At 40.6% G+C, this 11,615-nt stretch overlaps 2 protein-coding genes across 2 annotated transcripts; one reads left to right on the forward strand and one right to left on the reverse strand.

The window, feature by feature from the left end:
• Nucleotides 1-2,576: 2,576 nt before the first annotated feature.
• LOC126796207 (auxin response factor 2) lies at nt 2,577-7,592 on the forward strand. The gene is made up of 14 exons (XM_050522968.1): nt 2,577-3,197; nt 3,381-3,493; nt 3,708-3,803; nt 3,892-3,948; nt 4,053-4,208; nt 4,287-4,371; nt 4,527-4,617; nt 4,709-4,873; nt 5,017-5,136; nt 5,235-5,310; nt 5,387-5,558; nt 5,669-6,561; nt 6,650-6,840; nt 6,923-7,592. The coding sequence occupies exons 1-14, from the start codon at nt 3,038-3,040 to the stop codon at nt 7,068-7,070; spliced, it is 2,523 nt and encodes an 840-aa protein (XP_050378925.1). The 5' UTR covers nt 2,577-3,037; the 3' UTR covers nt 7,071-7,592.
• Nucleotides 7,593-8,152: 560 nt separating this feature from the next.
• LOC126796208 (transcription factor ICE1) lies at nt 8,153-10,954 on the reverse strand. Its single transcript, XM_050522971.1, has 4 exons — nt 9,730-10,954; nt 9,158-9,382; nt 8,778-8,948; nt 8,153-8,392 (listed from the first exon to the last, which is right to left on the reverse strand). The coding sequence occupies exons 1-4, from the start codon at nt 10,834-10,836 to the stop codon at nt 8,315-8,317; spliced, it is 1,581 nt and encodes a 526-aa protein (XP_050378928.1). The 5' UTR covers nt 10,837-10,954; the 3' UTR covers nt 8,153-8,314.
• Nucleotides 10,955-11,615: the final 661 nt, after the last annotated feature.

The raw sequence follows: 11,615 nt of genomic DNA on the forward strand, positions 1-11,615 counted from the left end.
TCAATTTGTGAAAATCGATGCCCAAATCATACCCACTTTGTTTTGATTGTTAGGCTTGAACTAGAAGGAAGAGCGGAATAGGCATGGGCATGGGGCTCTTGGGTCGAATATAACCATTAGGTTCTTACATCCAAGTTTTAATTTAATTTTAGTAGATCAGCGTGTATATACACTTGAGTAATTTGATAAAATATAGGCTCTAGAGATAATAATATCTCCGTCTAGTACTATTGTGACAGTATATTTCCACAACTTCTTGAGTTTTGACATAATTGTAGGGTGACGGCGGAAGAGAATGTACTCGGTTATTTGATCGAGATTCCTAAATTATTTGGTAAAATCATAGACATCTAACTCCCAAAAATAAAAATAAAAAGTAAAAATTTAATCGAAAACAAAGTCAAGCCCAACAGTATTTATGAGGCCCAGTGATTCAGAAAAGGGGTGTGAAAAGGAACGTGAAGATGACGCCGTTAAGAAGGCTCGATGTGGTTGCGTTGGAAATCAACCGTGTTGGTGTTTCAAAAGGGGGAGAGAGCTATCCGTATGTATGGACAGTAATTTATAGTGGTTTTCTTTAATTTTAATTTTGATTAGAACAGCAAATAATATATCACCTTTAACGGACACGTATTGAGATTCCTCCGTTTGTTGCTTTAGACCATACACACTTGCAATTACACAACACACGTGGCTCCCGACTCATTTTCTTTCCCAACAAACTTAAACAATTAATAAATTTTCCCCAACCACGTGACTTGGGCTTTCAATGTCTGCCAGTATACTCCCTTCCTTACTGAAATATCTTCTTACCAGAAAATTACCTTGCAACAACTCGAGCAAATCACCTTTCTCTATTTACCTTGAACATTTTCCATTTTCAATAAATAAATAATTATGGGGAAAATAATCTGCGAATAATAAAAACTATAACGATTTCCCTGAGCTATTATGGACCTACCCTTGACCCATCATGCATTCATGCATACAATGTTTGGTGGTGACTTGGTATACATAGTGAGATATTCATGCCCAATATGACTAAATTAGAATTATTTTAACGTTTAACAAATGTTAGAAAAAAATATTATTTCCTATGTTTTAGCAATGTCGGTGTATTTTTTAATAGATATTATAATTTTTCATAATAAAATGTATAATTATAAAAAAAGTGTTAAATCTCTTAATTTTTTTGATTCACGGTGAGGACATGTCCCTTTCGGGACCCAAATACTCATGGGTACTCACGTGCGCGCGAGCATATGACAGTCCACAACCGGAGCTGCAGGATATCTCCACAACCGAAAATAAGACATCCAGCATGAGACTAATCCTTGTAGGGACCAATGTGAAAATCTCTTGATTTAAGTAAAGTAAACTGATCTTATTTTTTTCTTTCATATTAGCTAGACTGAAATTATTTTTCTTGGTCAGTAATGTTTGAAATTAGATCAAATTTATTTCTCTCAAATAAAAATGAAATGATTTCACATTACAAATTAGAGTTTCATTTAAATAAAGATAAGTAGGGACACTTACTTATTATAGGCCCCATACAATATTAAAGCATTCCCTTATATTCATTTAAACATCCAAGCAACACATGAATTGGTGAAGATGGTAGGTCATTAGATTCAACCGCTATCATATGAATAATTAATGACATGATTCACATCGCTTAGCCAAGATGGCCATTCTTAATTTGTTACATTTACAGTGTAATTAATCTTTCCTTATCGGTATTAATACTTTTCCAACTTTTACGGCTAGCTAGGAAGGAAAGATTACAAAATATCTTCAAAAATATCTCCTAGTAAGTCTAATGGTATGGCCACACATACCATATGAGGTGCATTCATATATTTATTCTATCAAATAGAATAGGGCTTAGATTTCATAACACAATAATATTTTTGCAGTTTTATGCTATATCGGCTGTGTTATCTTTATTTTGTATATTCATATATTGTTAGATACAGAGGTTGTGACATATAAGAGAACAAATTGAACAATAATGTTGTTGGGAGAGAATTTGTTCATAATGCTAGTTAAATGGTGGAAGTGTGACTATAAAGAAAGTAGAAAGTAGAAAGTAAAATGAACCAACCAATTGTATATACAACTAAAAAAGTGACAATTTATTTTAATAAAAAAATAAAAAGGAAAATAAAGTTAACCATGGTTAGGATGCGCACACTCGAAAAGGGTATTTAAGTGCGACCGCTCCTTTACTCTCCTCATCCATCCAAGCCTGCCCGTTAATAGCACGACAATGCCACTTCCTAATGAAAACACGCCAACTTTTCCTTACTAAACGCCGTTACCTGCCCCTCAATCACTCTGCGACACGTGTAAACAGCGTTTAACGGAAGGTCCAGAAAGCCGCCTTATTATTAATGAACTTATGAACACCTAAGCAAGTGTCGCTGTATGGGACTTAGTTGAGCCAGCGGGCTGTAGCCGGTAACTAAGGACTCGGTCACCGGTGATTCCGAGTGGCTGGGGTTAGAAATTGACTGCGGTTGAAATCATTGCACGCTGTTCTGACCACTGGAAGGGTTAAGCCCCAGTTTTCAGACACTCGTAGACACTCAAACGCAGAGACGGAGATAGAGAGAGATAAAATAAGGAAAAAAAAAAAACTGAGAGCGCTCGGAGGCTTATTTGGCGCGAAGAGAGTGGCGGAAGAGGAAAACAGACGCCGTGAGTAACATAGGGAGGCGGAGGAGACAGCGAGGCGGACATTGATAGTCGAATCGTGTGGATTGGTCCAGATTTGAGCGAGGTTTGGGTTTGGATTCTGGAATTTGGGGTGATTGTGAAGCTAGGAGGAGAGATAGGTCAGAATTGTAGTTGAGTGACAGAGCCGGCGAGCTTTGAGCGATTGAGAGAGATAGAAGCCACCGCGTTATTACAGCGATTGAAAATAGATCTCACGGTGTGTGTGTGAGTTCAGAAATTGCAGAGCGTAGATTCGCAGATGAGAGATCTGTGCTGAGCCGAGGGTAAAAGGTCTCAAGAAGAAGAAAGAAGAAAGATGACGTCATCGGAGGTTTCGATGAAAGACAACGGCGGGAGGAACCTGAGAGGTGGAGGAGGAGGAGAGAGCTTCTCTTCCGGTTTCAGCGACAACAATGAAGGGAGGAATATGGCGGAGGGGCAGAAAAGTCATTCGACTGTGCCGGCGGCTGGCAGAGGTAATTCCGGTTTGTTATTTAAGCGACAGTTATGCGGTTGTGAGAGGTAGCTGCGGCAGTAGTAATCCATGTGAATTATTCTGGCGGAAAAGAGATAATATTAAAAAGTCAGGGGTTCCATGTGATGGGGTTTTTTTTGTTGGTTCTGATTTCTTTTGCTTTGGGTTTTGATTTGATGTGTAGATGCCGAAACCGCACTCTACACGGAGCTATGGCACGCCTGCGCCGGGCCGCTTGTGACTGTGCCGCGTGAAGGGGAGCGTGTCTTTTATTTCCCGCAGGGACACATCGAGCAGGTCGGGCTTTTGCTCTCTCAACCCCCTCTTTATACTCCTTTGCTTTTTTTTTTTTTTTTTAATTTTTGGGTTTCGAGCTTATCCTTTGACCAGATATTATGGTTAATATCGTCTTTCTTCGCTCCGGTCTGTACATATTGTTGGATTTTAATTGCAGATTGGTGTGAATATCAGATAGTTTGGGTTGTTGGTAATTGTTGTTTTGGGTCTTCAGGTGGAGGCGTCGACTAATCAGAGGGCTGAGCAGCAGATGCCAGTGTATAATCTTCCACCAAAGATACTTTGCCGGGTGATCAATGTTCACTTGAAGGTTGGCTGTTTGTGCACCTTTTATGTTCATAATTACTGGCTAATCAGCTTAAATTAGTTGTTAAACTAATTAGTTATAATGAATATAGGCTGAACCAGACTCGGATGAGGTGTTTGCGCAAGTGACTTTACTTCCGGAGCCAAATGTAAGTTTCGTTTGGTGAGGATACTCTTAGTAGTGAGATTTGATTGTATATTGGCGAGATGAGTGGTCTGATTCTGACTCTTTTTTTTGAAAAAAAAAATCCAGCAAGATGAGAATGCAGTGGAGAAAGAGCCTCCCCCGCCTCCGCCACCGAGATTTCAAGTACATTCATTCTGTAAAACCTTGACAGCCTCGGACACAAGCACTCATGGAGGGTTTTCTGTTCTAAGGCGGCATGCCGATGAATGCCTTCCACAACTGGTTGGTTTTTGTAGCCTGTAATTCAGTGTATCTTCATCAAACGAGTAACATTATATTCTAATGTGGCTGTTTCTGCAGGATATGTCTCGTCAGCCTCCAACCCAGGAATTGGTTGCCAAAGATTTACATGGAAATGAGTGGCGCTTCCGCCATATCTTCCGAGGTAATTGATATAAGATGGAATAACTGTAATGAAATAACTGACATGTCTGGGTTGCAGATTTTTCTCTTGTAGTTAAATCTGATTTTCTTTGTTGGCTACAAGTAGGTGTTTTATCTTTTTTAGCCCGCTAATTAACTTCGTGACGGGAATTGCAGGTCAACCAAGGAGGCATCTACTTCAAAGTGGTTGGAGTGTTTTTGTTAGCTCCAAGAGGCTTGTTGCAGGCGATGCATTTATATTTCTAAGGTCAGTGTATTTCTTACAGTTGGGATCTTGTTTTTATTTCTTTATTATCGTCAATTTGTTTATTTGATATTGGACTGTTGTCTTGCTCTAGGGGTGAAAATGGGGAGCTACGTGTCGGTGTTAGACGTGCAATGCGACAGCAGGGCAATGCACCATCTTCGGTAATATCTAGTCACAGTATGCACCTTGGTGTACTTGCAACTGCATGGCATGCCATCATGACAGGAACTATGTTCACTGTCTACTACAAGCCAAGGTGCGGTTTATTTGGATCGAACTATGTTAGAGATGCTAACATACTAGTTTCTTGTGATTTAAATACGTAATCAATACTTCAAAAAAAAACATTGCCTTAAATTTGTTAAGACTTCAATTTCTTTATGGTATATTTGTGTACAGGACAAGCCCTGCTGAGTTCATTGTACCATTTGATCAGTACATGGAGTCTATCAAGAACAACTATTCTATAGGGATGAGGTTTAAGATGAGATTTGAAGGTGAAGAAGCTCCAGAACAGAGGTATATTTAGTGGATGCTGCCTTTTAATTTAGGCTTCTTCCTCATTCTTTCTAACTTGAAGAAAATGAAAATGTATAATATATTCAATAATGTTGTAGGTTTACTGGCACCATAATTGGAATTGAAGACGCTGATCCGCAAAGGTGGCGAGAGTCTAAGTGGAGGTCTCTCAAGGTATTATTAATTCCCGAAGGCGCTTGTTATATTGTACTTCACATACTTAGATCTGACAATTTTATGCTAATTGAAGGTGAGATGGGATGAAAATTCAACCATACCCCGTCCGGAGAGAGTTTCATCTTGGAAAATAGAGCCTGCTCTAGCTCCTCCTGCACTCAATCCTCTTCCCATGCCACGGCCGAAGAGGCCGCGTTCAAACATGGTTCCCTCTTCTCCAGACTCTTCTGTCCTCACTAGGGAAGGTACAGTGTTCTGTGATTGTGATCTGTTTTAGACATTTGGGATGTTATGTCCAGAACATTTAATTTTTTCCCTGCCCAGAGGAACTCATTTTTTTTCATTGTTAATTCAGTAGGATCTAAAGTAATGGCAGACCCTGTACTACAAGGTGGGTATTCAATGGTCTTGCAAGGTCAAGAATTCTCGACCTTGCGAGGCAATTTTGTGGAGAGCGAGTCTGATACAGCTGAAAAGTCTACTGCATGGCCAGCTTCAGTAGATGATGAGAGGATTGATGTAGTTTCTGGTTCAAGAAGATATGGTCTCGGTGCAGATAACTGGGTGCCCTCGGGGAGGCATGAACCAACCTACACAGATTTGCTATCAGGCTTTGGAACTAATGTTGACTCCTCACATGGTATCCGTCAACCCTTTGTTGATCAAGCATCTGCCAACTCAATGAGAAAGCATTCACTGGTTCAGGAAGGCAAGTTTAACTTGAGCTCCTGGTCAATGTTGCCCTCATCGCTGTCACTTAGCTTGGACTCTAATCAGAAGGGTCCTATTGGCAATGCATCTTACCAAGCACAACAGAATGTTAAATATGGTGGATTGAATGATTATTCTGTTCACCATGGTCATAGAATCGAGCAACCACAAGGAAAGTGGTTGATGCCTCCACCACCCACATCTCATTTTGATCAAGCGAATGCACGGGAGGTCATGCCAAAGCATATCTCACTACTGAAACATGAGACTGTTAAACCTAAAGATGGAAGATGCAAGCTCTTTGGCATTCCCCTCATAACACCGGAACCTTCATCATATACAACTGCATTGAATGAGTCAGCTCGTCATAACCAAGCACTTATCTTGGATTCTGACCAGAAGTTGGAAGTGTCGAGGGGATTGAAGTCGGTGGATAATGTACTAGCTGTCAGTGAGTTGGATAAACAAATTTCTCAGCATCTTACCAAAGATGGTCAGGGTAAAGCACAAGGCTCTTCGACTAGGAGTTGCACCAAGGTATATATATTTATCGTTAGACTAATAGTATCGTATAAGGTCTAAACTCTGAAATATACTGAACCAAAATGTGTTGCTACTTGTACAGGTTCACAAGCAGGGTATTGCACTTGGTAGGTCTGTTGATCTTACGAAGTTCAACAACTACGATGAACTGATTGCTGAATTGGACCAATTGTTTGAATTTGATGGTGAACTAATGGCCCCGAAAAAGAATTGGCTGATTGTCTATACTGATGATGAGGGTGATATGATGCTTGTTGGAGATGATCCGTGGCAGTAAGTAGCTATCTTGCATGGATCTGAAATGATTAATTTTTTGCTTATTAGTCTATTAAATGTTGTTTTCCATTGTGACCAGGGAATTTTGTGGCATAGTTCGGAAGATTTTCATCTACACGAGAGAGGAGGTTCAAAGAATGAACCCTGGGACCTTAAATTCACTTGGGGAGGAGAATCCAGCATTGCCTGCTGAGGGTGTGGATGCAAGAGGGGGGAAGTCTCAGTGACCTTGCTTGAGCATTAATTTCTGATTAGTGTTAGGACTGGTTTTAGGTATGACTAGGTATATTATCAATTATCGACTAGAGATGCTTAAGGTATCATGGTTTCTTACTGGTGTTCTGTACATTTTGTTTGGGGGGGGGGGGGATCCTATTCACAGTTCTTTTGGTCAGAGTGCTATTAAACAGTTCGGATATATGAACTAATTGAGATCGATGTCAGCTCGTTTCTCGATTGGACTTAAAAGCTCACCCGATACGTCCTGGGTAGATGGCAGGCGATTATCCAGTTTTGGGCATGTTTCTGGGAATTTAGTCATTGAAGTGTCTGGTTATATAGGTATAGATAAATATTAGTTATACCCTAGTTTCAAGTAAGGTAATGTGTGCCTTGCTTTTCACAAACAATTCCCCACCTTGTACAGCAGTTTCCGTCTATATTTTGCTGTCTTGTAATGTAAGTACGCGCACAGATTGTCTAATGTTATATTTTTCTGGTTAATGAACCATTGTCTCAAGCTTTCAGTATAGTTAATATTTTTTCATACACTATTTCTGCCATTGCAATCCTGTTGGAAGGTTTGCGTGTTGGTCTTTCCTGTGTATCAACTCCTGTGGGTTTGGCTAACAGTGTTGTTGATTAACTAGTTCACTCACTAGTTTTAGACATGAAATTAGACGAACCATCGTTCTCACCGACAGTACTAACAGGTTGGTCTTTCTGTAAAAGAAGTCGGTCGGATTCCCTTGGCACATTCAACATGGTAGGCAAAAGCATTTGCAAACACAAAATAAAAAACACCTCATCTTTCATGATTGTGATCTGGATTGGGACCATTGGAGCTCTCATTCTGTAATCTTATCCTCAGAATCTCAACCTGCACCACGTCATCGGAGTTTAGCTCCGGTCCAGAGAGACCAGCCCAGAACTTGGAGCAAAAGTGGGCCTCTCAGGCACCAAAGGACTAGATAACATTCATAACACAAATGGTTCTGAAGGAACACTTTTTATTAAGAACAGAAGAAAAATCTCAGAATTACAACTTTGAGTCAATTCAGGTGGCAGTGACACCACCAACCCGAATTTCCATGATACAGACAAAATCTACAAAGTTTCAATAGCTGCTAAATTAGAAGTTCATAGAGGGCACAGTTGAGCTTTTGGGTAGCGGAAAATGTTGAACAAATTGCATGACTCCTCTCCTATCTTGGTACAGAGACTTCAGTTTGTTGTTCTGATGCAACCTATATCATGCCATGAACCCAGCTGAATCCAAAAGTACTGCTTTTATATGCTCGGGGTGGACGTCTTGGCCTTCCTTGCATTGCTGAAAACAAAGAGAAGTTAGTCGTTTCACTCTTATCCTGTAACAGCATATAACATTTCTGAATAAGGAAGATGTTTTATCACCGAGACAGTTGAAAATGTTGCTTTGCAAATCATCAGTTTAAACCACTTGACAAGCGTAACTCCTATTCAATCTAGTGGTCTATGCACATTTCTTGTTAAGGGAAATGTTTTACTCTGAATACTACATGTCAAACTGCTTAAACTGTCATGCTAATCCATTGACCACCTGGATTGAATTTCTGAACTATGGTTTGAATAAACGGTAAAGAAAACCCAACATAAATACATGCTTAACTGTGGTGAGAGAGTATTTATTCGCAACATTTTACTCCAGAAGTGATGACCAAAAGTATTAGTATTACCTCAGCCCGGAATATATCCATGGCAAACCCATTGAAGCAGCTAATGACAGCTTGCTGGATATCTAAACCAAGATTATCTACAGCCCTCATAGTGGAGAGCAACAGACCAGGTCTTCTGCCGCAGAACATGTGGATGTTCACAGCCCTTCCTTCTCGTAGCCTTACTTCAACCTACATAATTATCTACATCAGAACAGTGCATGCAATTTTGTTTAGATAGTGGCCCTAAAGTTTGAGGATAGTTATTAATCTAAATAAACACAGTGACTCGTCATCTCTGATATCGAGTAAAATCATCTGAAGTAATCGAATAACAGTCATATAGCACATATAACTTAACTAGAACATTTATCTTAAAAAAGAACCTTCAAGAACGTTACCCTTGCAGGTTGGCCATTCGGACTAGGTAAGCTGGGGCAAAGTTCTTCCTTGATACGGCTTGGAAGAGTAGGCGGAGTGGGTGTCAAGGGGTGGAAAGTACTTGCGGTAGGTGTCAATGCAGACCCTGGAGGGAGCGACTCCAACTCGTTATGGAGGTTGTTGATCCTCTGCAGAAGTTCCTTCAAGTACTCAATTGCATCCCCAAGGATAGAAGCTCTATCCATCTGATAGCACCAAAAACCAAAAAAAAAAGCTTGTTACTTGATCACACAATATTCATGAAACAGAACAACACAAAACTTATAAAGCCTCCTTTTAAAGAAGCTATCTAAAGATGTGTCTGAAAAAGTACTTGAGAAGCTTTCTTCATCATACATCCTAAGCTACCTCAAGAGAAATTAATGCTGTGTTTAAAATTGAATTGAAGGATGTTGAAAATTAAACCTTGTAGAACAGGTGCTTTGTCAAATGAAAAGGCAAAAAACATATTGCTTATGTATCACATGAGACATAAAACCAGTGCACAATCGAGATCACGATAAAAACAATGTAATGTGAAACGAATTCTTACTTTGCTGATCTTTGGAACAACGGATCTCAGCATATACAGCCGATCATTGAGCTTCTTGCGGCGGCGCCTCTCAGCCATCAGGTTCTTGGCAGGGAGCCCCTTCTTCTTCCCCTTGTGCTCTCCACCAGTGACAGTACTATTAGCATTGGAGCTATTCCCACCATTCTTACCATTCTCATCCACTTTAGCAATCTCAGTAAACTCATCAGAATCATAGTTCAAACCCGAGCCATCGAAACTCAAATCTTCACCATCATCTCCACCACTAAACTTCCTCTTCCTCTCATTCTCCTCACCCATTTCCCTCTTCCCCTTGACCCCTTCATAGCTACTCAAAATCAATCCCCTTTCAGACCCCAAACCACCCAAATTCTTAGCTGCCCTTTTCTGAAAAAGAGTAGGCTGTGCTCCCACAGAAGACAAGGGCTGCAGAGGTCTCAACATCTTAGACCTATTGCTAAACAAACCATTCCCTGAAGCATCATCAACACCCCGAAAACCTGAAAAATTGTTACTATTCTCAAGCAAATGAGGCAAACGGGTAGTTGAGAATTGCAAATTGGAGCAAAGGTTCTGAGGCTGCATGTGGGAGTTGGAGCTCAAATCATTAAAGCTAGTTAATACCCCACCTCCCCTGTTCATCAAACTCGAACCAGAACCACCACCGGAGCCTTGGTGGTCAAGAAACCCAATCTCACAGCCCAAATCAAAGCCATGGTCTAATGGGTTGTTGCTGGGGACAACATTGAGCAGAGAAGATAGTGATGGTTGTTGAGGCAAGTAGTAATGAACCTGAGAAGGGTCGAGGTTGTTGAAAACAGAGGAAGATGGAGAACAAGAAGAGGAGGAGTCGACTTGGTTCAGCAGCAAGCTTTCTGGGTCAGCAAAGCTTGGGGAGAACGTCAAGTCTCTGACGTCAGAATGGCCTTGAATGCCATTGTTGTTGTTGTTCATGTTGTACCACTCATCTTCAGCCTCTAGCATGGACTTGAAGTTCGACAGAGAACCCATCTCGTCCTTCCCGTTCCCGGCGGTCCTAGCCCAGTCTCCGGCGTCTCTGTCCTCCCTGTCCTCCATCCACACAGCCCCGTTAAGCCTCGGCAGCATTTTCAACACTCAATTCTTAAACAAAAACAAAAAAACAGAGCTGGGTTTTTGAGTCTGAGTCACAGAGAGAGAGAGAGAGAGAGAGAGAGAGAGAGAGAGAGAGAGAGAGAGAACTCAACTCAGTTCAGCTCAGGGTGTTGAGTTGAGTTGAGGTAAGAGGTAAGATAAGGAAATGGGGGAAGAGGGAAATTGACGTTGCAGAAGGAAAAGGGCACCATTTTTTGACACGGCAACACCCTTTGGAACGTTACACACTTGGACACAAACACACACACACACAACACTAGTACTTGGTCTCTCCTTCTTTAACTTCCTTAATCTAATTCACCACCGTCTCATCAGCCTTATCACCATTTGTGGTTCTGTAATGATTACTCTGTTCTGGTTTTGGTGCAGGTTAACGGTTAAGTGAGACTCAGAAAAAGGACAACCATCACAAAAGCATAGGTAACTTCTCCATCCTGCTAGGCTTTTAGCTGTTGTATGAGAGAAGCAGCCCAATTCCTGCAGATGGTGGTTTGTAATTTGCAGAAATCTGAACTGAAGATTATGGATGTTTGTGAAAATGTGATGATGAGAGTGGGGGCTAAATAGTGGATTTTTTAAAAAAAGTATTAGTACTTTTTAAGCTGGATGCTTATGGGGAGTTCTCCATTAAGTAACAACGGTTTGTTGGTCACATATTTTCTTCCTTTCCTTTTCTTGGTTTAACAAACTCATTTGTCATTATTAGGTTTCACATTTCTAAAGAACGGTTGATTCAGTTTTTTGTCAAATCA

The sequence above is a fragment of the Argentina anserina genome, chromosome 5, assembly GCF_933775445.1.
Source record: "Argentina anserina chromosome 5, drPotAnse1.1, whole genome shotgun sequence".
Classification (NCBI taxonomy): Eukaryota; Viridiplantae; Streptophyta; class Magnoliopsida; order Rosales; family Rosaceae; genus Argentina; species Argentina anserina.